Source organism: Dryobates pubescens, chromosome Z (assembly GCF_014839835.1).
Source record: "Dryobates pubescens isolate bDryPub1 chromosome Z, bDryPub1.pri, whole genome shotgun sequence".
Classification (NCBI taxonomy): domain Eukaryota; kingdom Metazoa; phylum Chordata; class Aves; order Piciformes; family Picidae; genus Dryobates; species Dryobates pubescens.
Window position 1 is genome coordinate 69361157 of NC_071657.1, and position 24256 is coordinate 69385412.

The following is a 24256-nucleotide window of genomic DNA, read 5'->3' on the forward strand; positions in this document are numbered from 1 at the left end:
GGCTCCTGCATCCCCTCTTCTCTGGGGACAACAAGGACCTCCTACAGTGGACCAGAGGACTGAGGCAAGGAGGATGATTAGGAGACTGGAGCACGTGCCCTACAAGGAGAGGCTGAGGGGACCTGGGGCTTTTTAGTCTGGAGAAGACTTAGAGATTTAATAAATGCTTATAAATATCTGAGGGCTGGGTGTCAGGAGGGAGGGGACAGGCTCTGCTCACTTGCTCCCTGTGATAGGACAAGGAGCAATGGATGTAAGCTGCAGCACAGGGGGTTCCACCTCAAGGCAAGGGGGGACTTCTTTACTGTAAGGGCCACAGACCACTGAGGCAGGCTGCCCAGAAAGGTTGTGGAGTCTCCTCTGGAAACTTTCAAGGCCCGTCTGGATGCGTTCCTCTGAGACCTGAGATAGACTGTATGGTCCTGCTCTGGCAGGGGGGTTGGACTCGATGATCTCTTTGGGTCCCTTCCAACTCTTTGTGATCCTGTGAGGCAGTCCCTCAGCGCACCTGGCTCCGGCTCCTTTCCTCAGGGTCTTGAACGATCAGTCAGCCTCTTGCGACCTGGTACGCTCGCACTCGAGTCGCGGCCGGCGGGGGGAACACGAAGCGGTAAGATCCCGGAACGTGCAACTCCCGGAACGTGCAACCCCCGGCCAGGCGCCGGGACGCTGCGGTCGGCGGGAAGCGGCGTCAGGGCCGGACCGCGCGGGGGATACGTCACTTCCGGCGCGCGGCAGGGCCGTGGCCTGGCGGCGCAGGCAGCTCCGTGGGGCTGCCTGGTGGTGCTGCGGCCGACTCCGGGGAGCGCTCCTTCTCGCGCCGCTGCAGGCCGGGACCCCCTTCCCGCCTGTCCCTTCTAGCTGCGGGGGAGCCTCTCGGGCCGCGCCGCGCTCGGTAAGCCGCGCCCGCAGCACAAGCGTCGGTAGCTGGGGGTGGGCACCGTGGGAACGGTGTCGGAAAGCCGCCTCGCCGAGGCAGCGAAGGGTGTGTTCTACACGCCGGGAGCGAGCGTGTGTGCGGACGGCCCTGTTGAAGTGTGTGCGTCTGTTCCGGGGCTGCCCCGGTGGCTGCCGGCTCTGTCATGACCCGATGGGCTCGACGAAGCGGTCCTCCCGGCTCAAAGGCGCTGGCTGCGACACCCTGGGAGGAGATGGGGAACGGCCCCCAGGGGCAGGAGGGCCGTTCGGGCCCCCTCTCCCTGAAGAAGGAGCAAGAGAAGAGGAAAAAGAAGAACAAAAAGAAAAAGGACTATCTGAACGAAGACGTTAACGGGTTTGCGGCTTACCTGAAGCAAAGCTTGCAGAGTGGCGAAGTGGCCGAAGCGGACAGTGCCGAGCTGGAGAAGGAGGTAGCGCTAGCCTTGAAGAAGGACAAGCGGCGGGAGGATAGGAGGCTGAAGAGAAAAGAAAATAAGAAAAATGCTATGGTGAGTTCTGCCTTAAGTCGTGGGTGTTAGTATATTCGTGAAGTGTGTTAAAAACTTGGGTAAAGCTCTGTGTGGAAAGCACAGAAATTCCTTATTCTGATCCTGCCAGGAGGTGGTTCAGTGAGGAAGCTGAGCGCCTTGCCTGCTGGAAGCGTAGCGTGTTCTCAGTCGTATTTCAGGTTAATAAAGTGAATTGAAGTAGCTCTGCTTTGGAAGAAACAATGAGTATCAGCTTATGCCTTAACTTCTAGCATGGCTTTTCCAGTTCAACGCTGTTCTTGCTACCCTTTGATAAATTCCCAGCCCCTCTTGTCTCCTGGGGAAACTAATTCGATGCACTTCTATATGTCACTGATCAGTACAATATTCCTCCTGTTTCAGGGTCTCTTTCTGCAATGTCTTCTGCTTGAAAATTGGATTGAGATCTTCAGCATACTCCTAATGAGGGCATCTGAAAACACAAATTTTTATGTTCAGTATAAACTTCCACTGACTGTAATCTGGGAACACAGTAAAAAGTGTTACTACTAACTGGTTAGGCCACACCTTGAGTACTGTGTCCAGTTCTGGGCCCCTCAGTTTAAGGAGGACTCTTGAATGTGTCCAGAGAAGGGCAATGAGGCTGGGGAGAGGCCTCAAGCACAAGCCCTGCGAGGAGAGGCTGAGGGAGCTGGGATTGTTTAGCCTGGAGAAGAGGAGGCACAGGGGAGATCTTCTTGCTCTCTACAACTATCTGAAGGGAGGTTGTAGCCAGGAAGAGATTGGTCTATTCTCCCAGGCAACCAGCACCAGAACAAGAGGACACAGTCTAAAGCTGCACCAGGGGAAGTTTAGGCTTGAGGTGAGGAGAAAGTTCTTCACAGAGAGAGTTGTTAACCATTGGAATGTGCTGCCCAGGGAGGTGGTAGTCACCATTGCTGGAGTGGATGTGGCACTTGGTGCCATGGTTTAGTAGTCATGAGGTGTTGGGTGACAGATTGGACTTGATGATCTTTGAGGTCTTTTCCAACCTTATTGATTCTATGATAATTAACCTGAGATATCTAAGTTCTTGTTATAGATGACTCCAGGTAAAAGTTTCTGTCACAATTTTATTGGCAATAAAAGACCATAAAAAGGCAACAAGAAGCACTAAAAGCAACCAAAGCAACTGGTTGGGCATGCAAAGGTACTAAACTTCACCTCCACAGCAGCTTTACAATAGCTTTCTTCATCTTATATAGTTACATCATCTATGTAAACAAACTTACGCTAAATAGAAGGCATGCATATGATAATGAGTCTTAGGTGGGCAGATCCCTGCTCATGCACACACTGCATGGTAAGGGTCCTCTTGAGGATCAAAAGGTGAAGTAAATGAGTCATCCTCAAAGTTGTCCACTTCCACGCATGCTCAGTTGTCTAGGCTTCTTATCTAAAGAAAAACAAATCCCCAGTTCTGAACAGAACTGAGTGTTTATGAAATAGAATAGAACAGAATAGACCAGGTCGGAAGAGACCTTCAAGATCATCGCGTCCAACCCCTCAACCAATCCAACACCACCTAAACAACTAACCCATGGCACCAAGCACCCCATCAAGTCTCCTCCTGAACACCTTCAATGATTGTGATTCCACCACCTCCCCAGGCAGCCCATTCCAATGTGCAATCACTCTCTCTGTATAGAACTTCTTCCTAACCTCCAACCTAAACCTCCCCTGGCACAGCTTGAGACTGTGTCCTCTTGTTCTGGTGCTGGCTGCCTGGGAGAAGAGACCAACATCCGTCTGTCTACAACCTCCCTTCAGGTAGTTGCAGAGAGTGAAAAGATCACCCCTGAGTGTTCTCTCCAGGCTAAGCAACCCCAGCTCCCTCAGTCTCTCCTCATAGGGCTTGTGTTCCAAGTCCCTCACCAACTGGCCTTCTCTGGACACATTCCAGCAAGTCAACCTCCTTCCTAAACTGAGGGGCCCAGAACTGGACACAGTACTCGAGGTGCGGCTTAACCAGTGCAGTGTACAGGGGCACAATGACCTCCCTGCTCCTGCTGGCCACACTGTTCCTGATGCAGGCCAGGATGCCATTGGCCCTCTTGGCTGCCTGGGCACACTGCAAAAGGGAAAACAGGGAGCTTTATCTTAATACAGCTTCTCCTCAGCCTTGGTATCTCCAATTAGCCAAACACACTCTCTCTGTTTAAGTCTGTAAAATATGCAGCTCCCGCTTTGTCCTCAAAACAGGCTCCTGCAGCTCCTCAATCACCCTTTAACACAAATCACAGAATCACCGGTATATTCATAGCAGTTCTTAATTATCAAACTATAGGACTGGTGTAAAACTGCTTCTATTTGTTTACCTAAGCACTTGCCACAGGAGTACTTCAAAGAGCTTGAGGAATTGTGCTCTAGTCAATAAATGTTATTGTTGATCCAGGGCACTGAGTTATGAGTGAATGATTTACAGTGTCTCTTATGTCTAGTGAATTTTCCCTGGGGGAAAAAAAATCCCTTGGTAGAGTTCAGCTTTAAAAATCCAGAAGGCATTTTCAGACAGAGAATTTCAGGTCTTTGAGTGCCTTTCACAGAATCTTTTTTGTTAGAGTAACCTCATCTCTCAACACTAGGAGATAGGTGGCTGACAGTACCCTCAAGGTTTCAGCCAAGAGAAGCACTGTAACTGGCTATGGATGACAGTCAGGTAATAGGAGTAAATTAATTCCTTTCTGTTGTTACCCATAAGTGCTGTGATTTGCTATGTCCACTGTCTGTGAAGATGCATATAACTTACTTTTTATTTTCAAAGGTGTGTTTCCACTGTAGAGAACCTGGCCATGGTGTTGCTGATTGTCCTGCAGTACTTGAAAGTGAAGATATGGGTACAGGAATCTGTTACCGGTGCGGATCCACAGAACATGACATTGGCAAATGCAGAGCAAAAGTAGATCCAGCTGTTGGTACGTGGGTTAGGTCTGAGATGCTTTGGTGTGAGTTCTCCAACACCTGAAATGCAACCTTTTTGCCCAGGTGGCCAAGAAGGCCAATGGCATCCTGGCCTGCATCAGGAATAGTGTGGCCAGCAGGAGCAGGGAGGTCATTGTGCTGCTCTACTCAGCACTGGTTAGGCCACACCTTGACTACTGTGTCCAGTTCTGGGCCCCTCAGTTTAGGAAAGATGTTGACTTGCTGGAATGAGTCCAGAGAAGGGCAACAAAGCTGGGGAAGGGTCTGAGCACATCCCTGAGGAAAGGCTGAGGGATCTGGGGTTGCTTAGCCTGGAGAAGAGGAGACTCAGGGGTGACCTTCTTGCTCTCTACAACTACCTGAAGGGAGGTTGTAGCCAGGTGGGGGTTGGTCTGTTTTCCCAGGCAACCAGCAGCAGAACAAGAGGACACAGTCTCAAGCTGCACCAGGGGAGGGTCATACTGGATGTTAGGAAGTTCTTCATAGAAGGAGTGATTGGCTATTGCAGTGTGCTGCCCAGGGAGGTGGTGGACTCACAATCATTGAAGGTGTTCAGGAGGAGACTTGATGGGGTGCTTGGTGCCATGGGTTAGTTGATTAGATGGTGTTGGGAGATAGATTGGACTTGATGATCTCAAAGGTCTTTTCCAACCTGGTGAATTCTATTCTATTCTTTTTGGTCTAGTAATTTAACTGTTCTGAAAAGATAGGTTAACATGTTTAAAGGGATACAACATTGTAACAATGACCCTAAGAAAGCACAGTGGTTTTAGTGTAATAGTGTGGTGAAATATTGTCGTTACCCTTTTTTTCACAGTTGTCTGTGATGACAAGATTTTTAGTGTGGATCATAAACTGTATGTGATTTTTGCAGGACCATTTCCATATGCCAAGTGTTTCATCTGTGCTGAGATGGGGCATCTATCAAGGTCATGTCCAGACAATCCCAAGGGACTGTATGCTGAAGGTCAGTTTACTAATTCTCTTAAACAAAACCACATTTTCCATTCTTACTTGGTATGAAATGAAGTAACAGTGCAGGTGATTTAAAGGAATTTCCAAACATCATTTAGGCTTGGTAGAAGCAGGTTAGTTCTGTAGAATTCAGTGTAAATATAGGTTATTGGGTTGGGTTGAAATCCACGCCCCCCGGCATTCGCTTTGCCAGACTAACTCAGTTGGAAGCAAATGGAGCTGTACTTACAAACAGAACTACAATCTACAATGGAATGCAATGAATATGTACAAAATATACAGGATTTACAATTAACAAACAACATGAAAATGCCCCTGGTCAGAGACCAGGGACACTCTCCCTCTGCCCCCCACTCCCTGTCCAAAAGGGAGTAAGGGGCAGAGAGAAAGCAGTGGTTAGTCTTAACCAAAATAATGCAGCCAAGGTCCGTGAAAGCAGATTAACCCCTCCTGAGTGAAGCAAACAGAGAAGAGAAGCCCCCAGAAGAAGAAAGATTGATTGTTTTGGTAGAGCCAGTCCTATAGCAGTTATTTCTCCACTGAAATTGGTTAGAATTTTCTTTAGTTTTCCTTCTTACACCCAACAGTGATTAATTTACATTTTTCTACTTTTCTGCTCAAAATCTGTAACAAAATTTTAAAGGCATAGCCTAACACTGCCACAGTTATCTGGGAACTTCTGTTTTAATTGTAAGCTCAGTGTTAAACAGAAAGGACTAGAAAGAGGACATTTTCACTTTAAGTGATGTTAGAAATATAAATTTGAAGATTTCACTTGCATTCTGATCTCTCTCATTTCTCTCTTCGTACTAACAGCATCCTGTCTCCCCGTACAAATTCCGGTCTGGGAAACTCAAAAGGGTGATCTTACAGAACAGTTACATTGTGGGGGTGGGGAAATGACTTTCAGGGTTTTCATTATGAGTAGAATTTGTATTTCATGCCTCAGTACCTGCAGTTGGATTGTCTGCTTCGGACCTCTGGGTAATGTTCCTGAGTAAGGATTTCATCAGAATTGAGGTTGTTTCTCAAAGAGGGCTTCCAGCACGTCAGAAATACTCAGTTTGTGGTGACTGGAGCTTCTAATACATGACACATTATGGGGTAGTGTGGTTACAAACCACTCTGTTTGACAGAGATGGGAGGCCACATTTGCAGGTGGCTGTGTTAACCTGCTCCACCATGTCATGTTAGAGTGCTTAGGGGCACAGACCTGTCCATAGGCACATTTCACTCCTTTATCTTATTTACAAGTTGCCACTACGGATGAGTAAAACAAGATTTTTCACTATAGTTATAAGAGGAAAGTAGAGTGTAAGAGGGTTGCTATGTGTGTGGGCATTTTTGTTGTTTGTTTGTAACTACTTTCTCTCTTAATAGGTGGCGGCTGCAAACTTTGTGGCTCTGTGGAACACTTCAAAAAAGACTGTCCAGAGAAACAGAATGCAGGTGAGATGCAGGGAGGTGTGCAGTGGTGTTTGAGTGCACAGCTGAATACTGTTTATTTACTGCTTTGCCTGACTTTGTTCAGGAAAAAAGGGATTTCAGAAGAGAAATTGCAAATAGCAAAGCTGACCTTTCTTTGGGAATGGTTAGGTTAAGGGAGATAGGCATAGAGGTGTAATGCAAAACTTTAACTTTCTGTTAGAAGAAAAATCTGAATTAAGGCTTTAGGAAGGCAGTGTGAACTGATGTATATTTGCTTATGATCTTCTACAACTTAGCAGCTGCAGAAGAAAACTGGCTTCTTCTTTTGATGATTTTGTGTCAAGTGGTAGAACTGAATGTAAAGTCAGTTAGAGAGTGGTCTTACTGGCAGCTTGCAAGAGGTGCCTGTGCAGGCGAGTTTTCAAGTCATTCAAGACAAGTGAGGAGGAGGAGGAAACAGGAGATGTGTCCAGCTGGATTCACCAGTTAATAAGCTGCCTACTTGCATGTTCTTTTCTTACCCATGTGGGTGGAAAAATTACATTATGTATTAAAAAAAACATATATGTAAGAATAGCAGAAGCATCAAACAAGAATGATCCTGTTACTGAAGTGATGGCACAGTTGCTGTGCCTGTGATTTCTACATGCTTAGAGACACGGTTTAGAGGTAGACTTGGCAGTGCTAGTTCAGTGGTTGGACTCAATGATCTTGGAGGTCTTTTCCCACCTTAAATGAGTCTGTGGTTCTGCAGGTTGTTGAACAGTGCCCACTCAGGTGACTGCCAAGTTGAAAGCCTGTGACGTGGTCCTTACTGGATTCCTGCATGGTACATTCATGGCAAAATACTTTGGTTTGGTTAACACTTTTTGTAACAGAAACCTGTACAGATGCAGCAGGAGAAAAGAAATGTTAGCAGGGAACCCCATTGCTCAAAGCTGGGTCAGCTGTTACCAGGAAATGGCAGTGTGCTGTTGTTAGATCAGGCGAGTGCAGGTCTGTCTGCTCTCTGGTAGTAAGGCTCTAAATCATTTGTGAGGCAGACCTGAATTTTTTTTTTCTGTCCTTTTTTTGAGAAGTTTTATGTCTATAATGGAGACTGACAACTGCTGTGTAATTTCCCAAGGGACCTCTTCACCTTTACACTGATGTTTCAAAACTAGATTTGCTGGTTAAATGTAGTTGAAGCAATTGGGACAACGCTGGTAAGGATTGTAGTATTCTTTGAAGTTCAGTTTGCGTCAATGCTGTCTACAACTACCTGAAGGGAGGTTGTAGCCAGGTGGGGGTTGGTCTCTTCTCCCAGGCAGCCAGCACCAGAACAAGAGGACACAGTCTCAAGCTGTGCAAGGGGAGTTTTATGCTGGATGTTAGGAAGAAGTTCTTCATAGAAAGAGTGATTTGCCATTGGAATGGGCTGCCCAGGGAGGTGGTGGAGTCACCATCACTGGAGGTGTTCAGGAAGAGACTGGATGAGGCACTTGGTGCCATGGTTTAGTTGATTAGATAGTGTTATAAATGGGCTGAACAAGAAAATTTCCAAGTTCCTTGTGAGAGCTGTTTTATTAAAAAAAGAAGCAAGCAAGCAGCAGGAGAGAATAAAAAAGGGAGAGAAATGGCACACCGGCACGCAGAGACTTCCCCCCACAGATACCTCCAGTCTCTGCCAAAAAGCACCTTACAAATCCTAGCTTTTCTTTATATAGCTACACCACCTACATATGCATGCTTATGCTTAATAGAAGGCAGGGATATGATAATGAGTTCTAGCAACTCTTGGGCTTCTTTGTGGTAGGGGTCGCAGATGAGGCAGGGGAGGTCTTTCTCCAGTATTCTTTGAAGAACCACATCTTCTCACACAAGTACAGCTGCAGCACAGGACTTACCTAAGGTAAACATTCCATGGCTCCTGAGAAAGCTGGCATGAGGTTCCTGTCTGAAGTCAAAACAATCTGAACATATACCCTCTGTTCTCAAAATAAGCCAACTGACACAAGCCCCCCCCCTGAACACTGCATTCTAACACAAATCACAAACCACTACTGCATTTATAACAGAGAGTGTTGGATGATAGGTTGGACTCAGTGATCTCAAAGGTCTCTTCCAACCTGGTTTATTCTATTCTATTCTAATGCAAAGTACTGTCAGACTACAGGAAGATGGCTGGTTGCTGGCACCAGTTTATAACTTCCTCAGGTGGAGTTATTTGGCCTGCTTTAACATACAGAAGTTAATCCAAGTAAACGATTGTTTGTCCCTGTGATATTCTTGGTCTGATTTGATTTGTTGCTCTCAAAATTATGTTGCCATACAGAAAAGAAATACCAGTTGTTTAACAGTGTTTTCTCTAGGAAAGTAGTGGAAATTAGTCTAAACAGCATTTAAACAGCAAAAGTATGATGCTGAGTTGAGAAGTTTGAGTTTTGTTCTGTTGTGCCTCCTTAGGTTTAGTTTCATCACCTGTATAATAGGAAAGGTATTTCATAGAATAGAATCATAGAATCAATAAGGTTGGAAAAGACCTCAAAGATCATCAAGTCCAACCTGTCACCCAACACCTCATGACTACTAAACCATGGCTTCAAGTGCCACATCCAATCCATTTTTGAACACCTCCAGGGACAGTGACTCCACCACCTCCCTGGGCAGCACATTGCAATGGCTAACAACTCTCTCTGGGAAGAACTTTCTCCTCACCTCAGCCAGAGTTGCTCAGCATACTCTGGAATCTTAATTGGAAGTTATTTGGATTTATGTGAGAGCTAATGTGTCCTCTACATGCTCCTTGAATGTTTCTTAAGATAGTCAAATGGGAGCAAACATTTACTGATGATTTCTGAGCTTAACAGTCTGTGAAGGGAAGGAAGGGAAGTTTGTAAGATGCTATTTAAAATAAAAAAGCCGTGTAAAGAGAAATTGCTTCAGAGCCAGAACTAAACAAACAGATCTCTGGAGAATTAATGACAGGCCCTTGGGGGGCAAATCTTCCTCGAACACTGAGGTTTGATGTAATGGTGATGCTTATCCTTTCCATAATCTCCTGTCTCTGCAGATCAGGTTACGGTTGGGCGCTGGGCCTGTGGAATGAGTGCAGACTATGAAGAAATTACAGAGGCACCAAAACCACAAAAGCCAAAAGTGAAAGTGGCCAAAGTTGTTACTTTTTGAAGGCCACTTGGGTCTGAACCACAGTTGCACTGCACTGCTTCATTCCAGAGTGGGGACTAGACAGAGTGGATTGCTGGTACCAGGACACCCAGCAGACTCCTGCTGCTAAAATGCCCTTTTTTGTTCCCCTTCATCTCTTCAGTTTGCCTCCAGACTCTCCTAGCTCACTGAAAAGCTGGGGACAAAAATACAGCAAATGTGTATTTTACTTTGATATGTCTCTGCCGAAAGGAAAGTGCACAAAAATCTCAAGTTTCTATCCCTTGGTGAGCTGGGAGAAAACTTTGTGTTATTTGTGCCTGCTTAATGGCAGATTTATTTGTTTTTAAATGGAGAAAAAGCTAAGAAACCAGCTCAGGAACAGAGTTCTTGCTGCGGCTCTTCAGATGCTGTAATAACTCAGCCTCTGCAGCCAGAGGTGGTGGGCTGTCAGTTGTGTCTGATATCTCACCTGGGATGATCTAGGACACTCGGCGTTCCTGGAGCAGTGCACCTCGAGCCCATCGGACACGCGGTGGTCATTCAGAGCTGACACCTTGACACAGCTGTGGCAGGTGCTGTGCAGGGCCTCTGTGTAGCGCTGCAAGGTGTGGACCTGCATGTCAGGCTGCTTGGTCCTCTGCCACAGGTGTGGTTACTGTCAGACAAAGCGTTTCAGTGTGCCAAAGATTTTAAATGTGCCTTCCAAAAGCTTCAGCTTGCATTATGCAGTAATGGGAAAACCACCCAGTGGTAAGGCTGTTACTTCTCGAGAATTCAGTTGCCCTTTCAATGAAAGCATCCCTGCAGTCCATACATCACCTGGGTGCAACACCTGAGTGCAAACTTGAGGTCAGGACTGGCTTTTGAACTGCTTTGGACCAGCCACAGAAACTAAGTTTGGACATTCTTTTCTTACAGCAAAAAGAAAAGCCCAAAATAGAGGAATTCAATCATGTGGGTATGTTTTATATCGGCACATGTTAATTATTTTCAATAAAAGGCTGTTGAAGAGCAAAACAGAGCTCTAATTTTAGGATTCCTGTTTCTATTTTGGATATAAAGGTGTTTTAAGTTCAGTAAGATAGGGCATGTATAATATGTTTATGATAATCAGAGTTTAAGTGGGAAAGAGGAGTGCATGTGGATGAAATGAAGAATTAATTACAGCATTTTTAATTATCTGTTGGATTAAAGCTCAAAGAAATACCATTCCAATGTGGACATTTTGCAGCAGACATTTATCCCAGGTTTAAAAGTGTTTGCTGTTCTATTGTATGAATAGGTATATTGTTTTTAAAGCATCTTTTTAGATAATTTCCTGTGTTTTAAAATGCTTTGATATTGTAGCATGTTCTTTCACCCATAGGAACTTAGAGCTGTGCACTGTGCCTCTCCTAGTGATACCAGTACTTGTCAGATGAAGGGCTGGTGTCTGGTGTCTGGTGTTACATATCTTCATCAGCAACCTGGATGAAGGAACAGAGTGTACTCTCAGTAAGTTTGCTGATGACACAAAACTGGGAGGAGTGGCTGAGACCCCAGAAGGCTGTGCTGCCATTCAGCAAGACCTGGACAGGATGGAGAGCTGGGCAGAGAACCTCATGAAGTCCATGAGTCCTACACCTGGGGTAAATTACCCCATGCACCAGCAGATTAAGGGTTGACTTGCTGGAAAGCAGGTCTGCAAAGAAGGATATGGGAGTCTTGCTGTATAGTAAGTTCACCATGAGCCAGCAATATTCCCTTACAGCCGAGAAGGTCAGTAGTATCCTGGGTTGCCTTAAGGAAAGTGTGGCCAGCAGATCAAGGGAGGCTCTCCTCCCACTGCCTGATGAGGCTGCACTTGGAGTATTGTGTCCAGTTCTGGGTTGCCCATTTCAAGACAGACATGGAACTACTGGAGGCCACAAGGTTGATTAGGGGACGGGAGCATCTCTTATGAGAGGCTGAGTGATCTGGGACTGTTTAGCCTGGAGAAGAGACAACTGAGAGGGGATCTTAGAGATGCATATAAATATCTAAAGGGTGGAGGTCAAGAAAATGGGACTGGACTCTTCTCAGTGGTGCCAGGTGATAGGACAAGGGGCAGTGGGCCCAAACTAGAACACAAGAGAACACAAAAGGGGAAACTTCATTACTTTGACGGTGCTGGAACAGGATGCCCATAGAGTTTGTGGAGTCTTCCACACGTGTTTCTCTGCAGCATGCTCTAGGCAAACCTTGAGCAGGATGCTTGGACTATTCTGTGATTCTGTGTTAGACAGTGCAGTGTGGGAGCTGTGGTTTGTGAGCACAGTCTTTTCTGAGGAGATGGCTGCTGCAGGTCTATGGCTCCAGGTAAAATGTAGTCACCCAGCTGTGGTGCTGCAGTTGGAGGCATAGCATCCCTTTGACAGACTGCTAAGTTACATGTTTCTGACATGGACATTGGAGGAAAAGGAAAGACTGCTCCCTTCCTGCAGCTGGTCACTGCCCTTTCTGCTCAGCAACCAGGATGAATGAGAGTGTGCTCGTGGCAGAAGAAACCCTGCAAGGAGTGCTGGATTCACCTTTGTTCTCAAAATGGTGGTGCACATGCAGTATGCATCCTGCCCACCTGAGCCCCACCTTCTGTTCAGCACAGTGTGCTCCTCGTAGGGCTTCTCTGGAGGTCGTTGAGGAAACAACTGTCACTGCATAAGGCAGCCCTGAGTTTCATACCTGTTGCTTTGATCTGTCTTGCACTGTCAGGCTCCTACACCTGACTACTGCATTGTTGTCATCTGAGAAGAAATAAGGGGGGACTTTAGACTTAGAAAATCACAGGGTACAGTCTCTGTGAGCATTTCAGTATAAATACAGCAGCTGTTTTCAGGTAATCACCATGCCTGGGTGAAGCTGGAAGCATGTACACCTCCCCCTTGTCCTCTGCCTCAGTGACTACTGAGGAAAATCAGGCACTGAAATGCTTGAACTATACTCTGAGACAGTTGCATAGGTTGGCAATAGTCGTTAACTGGTGGACAAAGCTACATGTTAAATGCACCTACTAATTTCTTTTTAGATGATTTCACAAAGGCACTGGTAACCGAAAGGTGTTGGAAAAGCTGCTGCAAAAGGTGATGCATGTAGAGATGCATAGTATCCACAAATACATTTAAAAGCTGGGAAAATAAGTAAGAATTTAAGCAAAGTTTGTGTTTCAGGAGCCTGAATATCCTTGTCTTGGAAGTTGCACAGGGGTTGGTAAGACAATTCTTGGTCTATGTCAGAAAGACACTCCCCCTGCACCCCCAGTGGCTGCATTGCTGAGGTCTCAGTACTGAGGACAGCAGGCAGAACTCGTGTAGGCATGAGCTCAGCAGAATGCGAGTATTAAAAAGATTCCAAATAATGTTTTCCAGATAGCTTTGGGGCTACTGGAAGGGCTGAGCAAAGTGTCTCTAAAGGCAAGTTACAAGCTGCTGCATAGGAAGCAACACAAATAGCTAAGAAATCCCTGGTGCAGGCAGTGTTTGGGCACTTTCTCCCTGATGAGTCATGCATGTTTTCAGACCTGAACATTAGGTGTCTCTGTTCACTAAACATTGGGACCACAGAGACTTACCTGCCCACTCAAGGGTGTCTGCTATCATTTGCACACACCTAGTGTGGGGCAGGACTCTGAGAGCTGAGCTGGTCCACATGGGCCTGGACCCTGCCATTACCAGCTGAGCCAGGAAGAGACAGGTGAGGCCTCAGTAGTCTTTGTGCTCTGGAAGGAGCTGCCCCAACTTTGCTGTCCTCACTCTCTAGGCTGAGGTATTGCACTTTAGCCATGTGATACAGATGGTGATCCAAAATCAGAATCTGGATTTATATTCTCTCCACCAGAGTCAAACACCAAGGACCTGTTTTGCTTTTTGTAGTGCTAGTGCCATGGTATCCCTGCGTTGTAGAGCATACAGTGGTCAGCCTTAGCTATGTGTAGAAGGTTCAGCAAACCTTTGGTTCAAGCTGTTCAAGCTAAACTTATCTTGTTGAGAGGCCAGGTGACTCAAAGGGCTGACATAACCAGAGGGCTTCCAGGACATCAGTTGTGTCTCTCCTGCTGCACTTGGAAGACATGCCATATGCAGAATATGCAGACATGCTCTAACTGATGAAAGCTTTTATTTGGTTGTAGGTTAAGCTGAAGATGTGTCTAAGTGGGGACTGTAGCAGACCCCGAGAGCTCTCACTCTGCCAATTATGAGACTACAGTAAGACAAAACCACACAGCTACAGGTCACATGCTTTGATTCTCTTCACACCCCCGCATTCATGTTATGATCTAACTGCCAGTAATCGCACTCCTTTCCTGAACAAGGCTCTTTTGAGCAGAAAAAGAGCAGAATAACAAAGTCAACAGTTCACAATAAAACCTCTGAGACCATTCTCCCTTTTCATCTGTGAGGGCGTGGATCCAATAGTCTTACTGTTCTGCATTTACTCAGCACTAGCAGAACAGTCTTGCACAGAACTTGCCAGCAGGAGGTCATGGCACTTCTGTAGGAGGCCAACAGCTCCCATCACCATGACAAAGCAGTCTTTCTGGAACAAACTCTGAAGCCATTACAGAGATCATGTAGTAAAATCTATGATGATTTGTAACTGCAGAAACAATAATTTATTGGAAGATACCCATAAATTACAAGTATTAACAGATGAACTGCAAACGTTAGCAAACCCTAATTTATACAAGCTGTAATAAATTCATATATAATGGGTGTGTAAGAACCTGGTCAGAGCACTGGATAAGCTACTTGGTAGCACCACTTCTCTGCAAATTGTACAGGGTGGTAGTCATTGATGTAAGTGGACTGGATGCCATCACGCTCAGTGTACCATGAAAACGGTGAAGTAGTCTCATGAGCTACAGTTCTACTAGGCCAAGTTCTGCCTCCATTTATATAAAATTCATTAATGCAATCAGGAGCAGAATCTGTACCTTAATCTTTTTCAAATTAAAAACTGAATTTAGACCCTAGGGCCTAATCTTAATTTGATAGAAAATGCTTGGTACTCTCAGACTCAAGCACAATATTGGCTACATGATCTGAAGTAACTAACCTGTAGAGGAACTGTCAAGATAGAGGCAGGAATTTAAACCAGTACTGCTCAATAATGTCTAGAGGTCTCTTCAGAAATCTTCTTTTAACTTCAGTACTCGTTGCCTTTCAGCTCCAAGAACTTCATACATTCTAAAGCAGTGTCTTCAATGGAATGTGATGAGCCAGTAAGATTTGCAGCTATGTAAGGCATGACACCTGATGTCACTTGATTGAAGTAACACACCTGTTTAAGCAAAAATAAATGAAACAAAACCCCTATGGATTGCAAGAGTTAGCCATTTTTTGCAGAGTCTAGATGAGTGTCGTAACAGAAACACAGTGCTACTGCAACTGAAGGCAGTAATTAGCAAAAAGCATGTTGGTGATCTCAGTGTCCTCACTACTGCCAGGTGTAGGTAAATAGAATAGAATAGAATTAACAAGGTTGGAAAAGACCTTTGAGGTCATCAAGTCCAACCCATCACCCAACACCACCTGATCTACTAAACCATGGCACCATGTGCCCCATCCAGTCTCTTCCTAAACACCTCCAGTGATGGCAACTCCACCACCTCCCTGGGCAGCACATTCCAATGGCAAATCACTCTTTCTATGAAGAACTTCTTCCTAACATCCAGCCTAAACCTCCCCTGGCAGACAGAATGACTTCCCTGCTCCTGCTGGCCACACTATTCCTAATACAGGCCAGAATGCCATTGGCCTTCTTGGCCACCTGGGCACACTGCTGGCTCATGTTCAGCCTACTATCAACCAGGTCCCTTTGTGCCTGGCTGCTCTCCAGCCTCTCTGACCCCAGCCTGTAGCACTGTCTGGGGTTGTTGTGGCCAATGTGCAGAACCCGGCACTTGGATGTGTTAAATGTCATACTGTTGGACTGCCCATCAGCCTCTCAAAGTTCCTCTGCAGAGCTCTCCCACCCTCTAACAGATCAACTCCTGCTCCCAGCTTGGTGTCATCTGCAAATCTACTGATGATGGACCCAATGCCCTCATCTGGATCATCAATAAAGATATTGAACAGGATTGGGCCCAAATGTACAGAGAGGTGCAGGAAGAAACATTGTGTGTAACTTGTGAAGTACACTTGCTTCATGAACAAAGCTGTTGCCCATGAAAGTAATCCCAGCCATTGAGAGCTGTCAGAAATACACTGTCTTAAGGACAACATGACAGTCTTCCCTTGAAAAAGAGGAACATTATCACTGGTCCAGAGATGGGATTCAGATTGCATCATTTCTGACAGGAGAGTTAGAGGTGAGCGTTTAATCTGAACTAATTCCTTTGACTTTCTCTGTAGCCAGTGCAGAGAGATAGATACCACTGGAGGCCCATTTAATGCACACCTTCTAGAAGTGTATTTTAGGACTGAATGAATGACTCTCTGGAGCTGCCTGTTCATCCCCAGTGCTGAGTTTAGATTTCATTGCTAGGATTCAGATTGGCCAAAGTTGGGCAAGACAGATTTCACTTTGTGCAGTAAAGAATGTCTTAATAACCACACTGAACTGGGGAGAAAATAACTCACTTTTTCTGTTGTATTGCTGTCACTGCTCTAGCCTGTCAGGTCAAATGAGATTATATGTGCATGTAAGACTCTCTTAAAAACAGACACAGCTGAGGTCTGTGGAGCTACTCACTGTACAGGAGCTGCTGCTGTCACTGAAGATCTGGAATCCGGCACAAAAGATTTCACTTCTGCAGTATTCTGAAGAAGGTGGCACAGACATGAGGGTAACTGATTTTACAGCTATTATGTAGGGTTCACTGTAGAGCAAGGGAAAGAATCAAACAAAATGTAGAAAAGATGTAAATGACTACAGAGTGTGCACAGCTATACCAACGATGTCATTTTCATACCAAGGCAAACAAGCTCCTGTGTCTTTAAAGATACATGTTAAAAGATTCAGCTCTCTTGGGTCTTATTAAGGCTTTCTCAGACTCAAATCAAAAAGACTTCTGTGGGAAGCCAGAGCCATCATCCACAACATCCTCCTTTTTTAATTTATCCTGCTCCCCTCTACCAACTTTCACAAAATCAGGGCCTAGGAGCAACCCTTAGTAAGGGGCCTTGCAGTATGGCCTCAGCAAAGCTGATTCAGTTCCCAGATGTGGCAAGAAAGCAAGAAAGCACAGTACAGAATACTGCCTTTTAGAAGCAGGTTCTGTTAAGAGGAAGAATTACTGAATAGAAGAAGAGAAACTGAGGATAAAGGATTGTAAGGTGCACCGAACTGTCCCATTTCTCCACTTTCCATTATGCAAGAACAAAACAAAATTGAATTTTAAAAAAAAAATTAAAAATCAATGTGTGCTAAAGTGATCAAGGGATTTTTTTTTCAACCCACATACTGCAGCAAAATTTGCAGATACAATAAATTGTGTCCCGTTGAGGTTTCAATGCCAAGCACCTCCTTCAATAAGCAAACGTGGAATTACATTAAACAGGATTACAATGACACCCAAACCCCAAACAAACAGAAACTCCCATCTGTGTGCTTCAGCCAATTGAGAGGCCCTCTGGGACATGTTTTTTCTTCAAACTGCCTGCTAGAACAGAATAGAATTAGAATAGAATAGAATAGAATAGAATAGAATGAATAGAATAGAATAGAATAGAATAGAATAGAATAGAATAGAATAGAATAGAATAGAATAGAATAGAATAGGACTAGACCAGGTTGGAAGAGACCTTCAAGATCTATCCAACCCATCAACCAATCCAACCCACCTAAACAACTAACCCATGGCACCAAGCACCCCATCAAGTCTCCTCCTGAACACCTCCAATGATGGTGACTCCACCACCTCCCCAGGCAGCCCATTCCAATGGGCAATCACTCTCTCTGTATAGAACTTCTTCCTAACATCCAACCTAAACCTCCCCTGGTGCAGCCTGAGACTGTGTCCTCTTGTTCTGGTGCTGGATGTCTGGGAGAAAAGACCAACATCCACCTGTCTACAACCTCCCTTCAGGTAGTTGTGGAAAGCAATAAGGTCAAACCCTGAGTCTCCTTCTCTCCAGGCTAAGCAACCCCAGCTCCCTCAGCCTCTCCTCACAGGGCTTGTGTTCCAAACCCCTCACCAACTTCATTGCCCTTCTCTGGACTTGTTCCAGCAAGTCAACATCCTTCCTAAACTGAGGGGCCCAGAACTGGACACAGGACTCAAGGTGTGGTCAAACCAGTGCAGTGTGCAGGGGCAGAATGATCTCCCTGCTCCTGCTGGCCACATTGTTCCTGATGCAGGCCAGGATGCCATTGGCCCTCTTGGCTGCCTGGGCACACTGCAGGCTCATGTTCAGCCTACCATTGACCAGCACCCCCAGCTCCCTCTCTACCTAGCTGCTCTCCAGCCACTCTGACCCCAGCCTGTAGCTCTGCATGGGGTTGTTGTGGCCAATGTGCAGAACCCGGCACTTGGATGTGTTCAATCTCATGCTGTTGGACTCTGCCCATCTGTCCAGCCTGTCGAGGTCCCTCTGCAGAGCCTCTCTACCCTCCAGCAGATCAACTCCTGCCCCCAGCTTGGTGTTGTCTGCAAATTTACTGATGATGGACTCAATGCCCTCATCCAGATCATCAATAAAGATATTAAAGAGCATGGGGCCCAGCACTGATTGGCATTGTGGCCTATTTTCCCTTATAGCCCACTCCTGACTAGTCACTGTCTCAAGCAATACTGTCCCACACTGCAAATCTGTGATGCTCTGAGTTTACTTCTTTGCCCCCTCACGTTGCAATACAAATCTGGCTATACAAACTTGGACATTGACATACTGTATTTTAAAAGAACTTCTAACCTAATGCCTTTAAAAATAAAAATATCATCTTTGTCAGTCAACAACAGGCACAGATAAAGCTCAACAATAATCAGACCTGTGGCTCCAAAGTGCATACTCACCCTGGCTTAGAGGGTTGCCTTTGAGAGACAAGAATGACAAAGTCCTTGGGTTTATGGCCCGTTATGGGTGCAGATGTTACATAATAGATTTTCTCATCTTCAGTCACAGCCTGCAGGACCTCACAAGTTCTGTAAATACATTTACACATTTACACATGCTGACCCTGATATATGCAACACATCTCTTATGAAAAACACAGTACAAATATATATATATCTATATATCTATATATATAGATATATATATATTCCATCCTAACATTAAGCCTCCAATTTTCATGTTCAGGCAGCAGAGAAGAGAGGACACGGTCAAAACACGTTCTCTGCAACACCTCACCTAAAGCCACCTCTCTGTGCCACAAAATGGTTAAAAAATGCTGCAAGGTGCTCAAGCAATGTCATAAAAGCTCATCTGTCACTTACTGTCAATTCCTATTTGGAATTATATTGGTTTGCAAACCATACTGCCTGCTGAGTGACCAAATATTGTCCATTTGACACACCACAGGAAAGATAGTCATCAAACACTTGTGAAATTTTGTTCAAAGTTGTGTTCTGCTCTGTTCAGATGGGACCACTTGGGTAGGACATTCTCTTTCACTGTCTTGGATCACTATCACTGAATTTTCACTGCAAAAAAACAGGTCAGTTTTCCTGTACATTGGCAGTAATTGATTTAACTTCAGCTTCTACTGCCTCAGCAATAAGCACTGCCAAGCTGGCATTCCATTTAGACCAGTCAGTCAGGATGCATGGTAGCCATAAGAAAGCTGAGATTTTTGTCTGTAGATATGGGGGAAAAAAATCAACACTTCATCAGTTTTCATTTGTTACAAGCCATAAATTCAGCAGAGACTGTAAATTTTCAAATATCCCTAAATTTCCACTTTCACACTCAGATATTTCAGGATACAATGACTACCTGGAAAAAAAACCTCAACTCCTTTAACAGAATATTCACAGAATCGTATCAACATCATATAACTTCCCTAATCATTTTTCTACACCATATAAGGGAAAGCAAAAAACCTCAAGTGCCTATTACAGCAATTAAGAAACTCATTCCAATTCCAACATACTTCATGCTATTTTTCTTAAAATACACATTCTGCAGAACCTAAATTTTTTACTTCTAACTCTGCCTGCACAAGGAAGCTGGGCATCAGTGCTCCAAACAATATGAATCATAGAATCATAGAATCAGTCAGGGTTGGAAGGGACCACAAGGATCATCTAGTTCCAACCCCGCTGCCATTGGCAGGGACACCCCACACTAGATCAGGCTGGCCAGAGCCTCATCCAGCCTGCTCTTAAACACCTCCAGGGATGGGGCCTCAACCACCTCCCTGGACAATCCATTCCAGGGCTTCACCACTCTCATGGGGAAGAACTTCCTCCTCAGGTCCAGCCTGAATCTCCCCACCTCCAGCTTCATTCCATTCATCCAACCTGACGGAGACCACAGCCTTACCTTAATTGTTACAGAGACCATGTAACAATACCTCCACCTCAAGCTGCATGCCACTTACTGAAGTTAAACCTTTTAACATACACGTTGAGACAGAGAATTACCTTCATTTTGCAAAAGGGTAACCTCTGCCCCAGCCTATCACTTTTGACAGTCCAGGGCAACCATATTTTGACCACAGACTAAGGAGAAACTAGAGTTTATTTTTAAGGTAAAAAAAAAACCCCAGCCCGTAGTCTGACTAATGAATCTTTAATGTCAGCTCCTTACAGCAATTTCTTCTTAATTAGGTGGGAAAGTGTCAACATCTCAAAAAATATTTGTGTCAGAAAAGGTTAGCTGTCAGTGGGCTTGAACAGTAAAAAGGTAAGTTCTTACACGAAATGTTTGTCCCATTGTTGGCGGAGCGTGAAGTCAGACAAAAGCAAGAAAGCGCGCTGTGATGGCACCTTCACCTTCATTTCAACTTTGAGTGACAACACATCCCCCTCCTCATGAGTCCATATTTTTATCTGAAAAAAAATAAAGTGAACATATTAAAACCAAAGTATTATTAATATAAATACTTTAACCCTTATCAGTGTTACACATTTATGGCTTAAGCACATTTTCTCAGGGGTGTGACAGTATGAAACTGTATCCAACAGGTGAAAGGCAGATGAGTACTCAAGATTCACAGAGGAGTACTCAAGTTTCACATGCAAGTACAGAACAACATAAAATCAAATAAACTGAGAGCATAGTGACATCACAGTTTTAATTACATTAGGTTGCAAATGGAAGTGAATGAGCTAGAGGCCAGTATGACCTCTTAATCACACTAGGCATATATAGTCTCTAAATACCCTTCAAACTGCGGGTGCCTTTTGGGGGCAGGGGGAAGGATAAAAACCTCTTCTCAGCCTTGATATAGGAAGCCTGCTCACAGAGGGACGGCTCAGTTCACTAACTGCAAAACCTAATAGGACAACCTGAGGAATTAATACAAATTTTTTTGTGTGAATTTGGTATCAGGGACTGATGACAGGAGTTTTGACTTCTTAGACCTGGGCAGGTCAGAACCAGTTCAGAATGTTTACCATTTTCTTAGCCTTGGCCCTTGAGCCAGGTTGAGTCCCAGAAATAGAGCATAAATATGGGAGAGCAAGAAAAGGTAACATACAATTTTAGGAAGGAATGGAAGCAACTTTATTAAGGTAGGTTTATGTAAAGTATCTGAGGGTGATGGTCACTTAAAGCTTTCCAGAAATTTGAAACTACAGAGGAGACTCAACTGGATGTGGCACTGGTGAGAAGGATCAAGCTGAATTGAGGCCATACTAGGTGAGACAAGCATACATGGAGTAAGTGTGAAAATGTATCAAAATAAGCCAAGCCAAGTCACTGCACATTGCAGCTTTGGGAAGCTTATCTAGAAACATCAAAAAGCAAACAGATTTTCACAGGAGCCCTTTCTGAGCTCTAAGGATGATTTTTGGATGACACATATGGATTACCTCTTTGATCTCCAACCTGTGCAGTCCAGTAGTTTGTATTCAATTAGTAGAGTTCAACTACTTCAGCTCCCTTTGTCAAGGCAAATCAGTCATACACTGGCCTATGCCTCCTCCTTCTGCAAGGACTCAACACTTCTCTCCAAAATACTGTATTTTCCTTCCCTGTTCCTTAGTGTGAAGCACTGGAAAACTATTTCACAACATAGTTTATCTCTCTTCATGAAGAAGCTCACAAAAGGCAGGTCCTACTTGACCAACCTGATCTCCTTTATGACCAGGGGACCTGCTTAGCGGATCCAGCGGAGGGAAAGGCTGGGGATGTTGTTCACCTGGACTACAGAAAAGTCTTTGACACTGTCCTCCACAGCATTCTCCTGGAGAATCTGGCAGCTCATGGCTCAGACAGCTGCACTCTGCTGGGTAAAAAAAAATTGGCTGGATGGCTAGGCCCAGAGAGCGGTGGTGAATAGAGTTAAGTCTGTTCCCCAGGGCTCAGTATTTCCTTTAAGATCTTTATCAGTGATCTGGATGAGGGGATTGAGTGCTCCTTGAGTAAGTTTGCAGATGACACCAAATTGAGTGGAAATGTTGATGTGCACAAAGGCAGGAAGGCTCAGCTCTGCAGAAAGATCTGGACAGGCTGGATTGATGAGCCCAAGTCAGTTGTATGAGGTCTGACAATGCCAAGTGCAAGTTCCTGCACTCAGATCACAACAAACCCAAGCAATGATACAGGCCTGGGGCAGAGTGGCTGAAAAGCTGCCCAGCAGAGAAGGCCCTGGTGGTGCTGGTTGACAGCTCTCTGAAAAAGAGCCAGCAGTGTGCCCATGCAGCCAAGAAGGCCAACAGTACAGTGGGCTGTATCAGGACCAGTGCAGCCAGTGGGAGCAGGGAAGTAATCCTGCCCCTGCACTTAGCACTGGTGAGCCCATACCTTGAATAGTGTGCTCAGCTTTGGGGCCTTCATGACAAGAAGGACATTGAGGTTTTGGAAAGTCTCTAGAGAGACAATCAGTGAAGCTGGTGAAGAGTCTGGAGAACAAGAACAAGGAGTGGCTGAAGGAGGTGGGATTGTTCAGTGTGGATAAGAGGAGGTTGAGGGAAAACCTTATTGTGTTCTTCAACTACCTGAAAAGATGCTGCAGTGAGGCAGGGGTTGATCTCTGAAGTAACAAGTCATAGGACAAGAGGAAACAGAGTCAAGTTGCACTAAGGGAGGTTTAGTTTGGATATCACATATAATTTCCATACATGCATTGGAACAGGCTGCACAGGGAGGTGGTGGAGTCACCATTCCTGGAGGTGTTCAAAAAATTATGTATGTAGTTGTGGCACTTCAAGACATGGTTTAATGGCAATGATGGTGATGGAGCCCCTATTACAAGAAGGATCTGGACATGCTGGAATGTTTTCAGAGAAAGGACACGAGGATGATCAGAGGGCTGGAGCACCTCTCCTATGGAGACAGACTGAGAGAGTTGGGGCTCATCAGTCTGCAGAAGAGAAGGCTCTGAGGAGCCCTTATTGTGGCCTTCCAGCATCTGAAGGGGGCCTACAAGAAAGCTGGGGAGGGACTTTTTAGGGTGACAGGAAATGATAGGACTAGGGGGAATGGAATAAAAGTAGAAATGGGTAGATTCAGATTGGATGTTAGGAGGAAATTCTTCCCCATGACACTGGAACAGTTTGCCTAGGAAGGTGGTAGAAGCCCCATCCCTGGAAGATTTTAAGGCCAGGCTGGACATGACTGTGAGCAACACACATAGAATACATACATTGAATAAACCAGGTTGGAAGAGACCTTCAAGATCATCGCGTCCAACCCATCAACCAATCCAACACCACCTAAACAACTAACCCATGGCACCAAGCACCCCATCAAGTCTTCTCCTGAAAACCTCCAATGATGGGGACTCCACCACCTCCCCAGGCAGCCCATTCCAATGGGCAATCACTCTCTCTGTATAGAACTTCTTCCTAACATCCAACCTAAACCTCCCCTGGCGCAGCCTGAGACTGTGTCCTCTTGTTCTGGTACTGGCTGCCTGGGAGAAGAGACCAACATCTGTCTGTCTACAACCTCCCTTCAGGTAGTTGTAGACAGCAATAAGGTCACCCCTGAGTCTCCTCTTCTCCAGGCTAAGCAACCCCAGCTCCCTCAGACTCTCCTCATAGGGCTTGTGCTCCAAACCCCTCACCAACTTCATTGCCCTTCTCTGGACTCGTTCCAGCAAGTCAACATCCTTCCTAAACTGAGGGGCCCAGAACTGGACACAGGACTCAAGGTGTGGTCAAACCAGTGCAGTGTACAGGGGCAGAATGACCTCCCTGCTCCTGTTGGCCACACTGTTCTTGATGCAGGCCAGGATGCCATTGGCCCTCTTGGCTGCCTGGGCACACT

General features: G+C 45.3%; 2 protein-coding genes across 2 annotated transcripts in view; one reads left to right on the top strand and one right to left on the bottom strand.

The window, feature by feature from the left end:
• The first annotated feature begins 1050 nt into the window (after positions 1-1050).
• ZCCHC9 (zinc finger CCHC-type containing 9) lies at positions 1051-10399 on the top strand. The gene is made up of 5 exons (XM_054178631.1): positions 1051-1427; positions 4210-4360; positions 5242-5334; positions 6723-6791; positions 9823-10399. Exons 1-5 carry the CDS (start codon positions 1083-1085, stop codon positions 9936-9938), a joined length of 774 nt encoding a protein of 257 aa, XP_054034606.1. The 5' UTR covers positions 1051-1082; the 3' UTR covers positions 9939-10399.
• A 4542-nt stretch (positions 10400-14941) lies between these two features.
• The window catches only part of ACOT12 (acyl-CoA thioesterase 12), a 41652-nt gene continuing 32337 nt past the window's right edge, over positions 14942-24256 (bottom strand). The window contains exons 12-15 of the mRNA XM_009910696.2: positions 20738-20871; positions 18892-19020; positions 16629-16755; positions 14942-15215 (exon numbers count right to left, since the gene is read on the bottom strand). Of these exons, the coding sequence (XP_009908998.2) occupies positions 15081-15215; positions 16629-16755; positions 18892-19020; positions 20738-20871 (525 nt within the window). The 3' untranslated portion in view covers positions 14942-15080. The remainder of the gene's footprint in view (positions 15216-16628; positions 16756-18891; positions 19021-20737; positions 20872-24256) is intronic.

Bases quoted from the DNA above. Each gene is read 5' to 3' on its own strand.
- ZCCHC9 (XM_054178631.1), top strand. From the start codon at position 1,083: ATGACCCGATGGGCTCGACGAAGCGGTCCTCCCGGCTCAAAGGCGCTG. The intron at 4,361-5,241 runs GTACGTGGGTTA...TGATTTTTGCAG, and splicing joins AAAAGTAGATCCAGCTGTTG to GACCATTTCCATATGCCAAG. The intron at 6,792-9,822 runs GTGAGATGCAGG...CTGTCTCTGCAG, and splicing joins TCCAGAGAAACAGAATGCAG to ATCAGGTTACGGTTGGGCGC.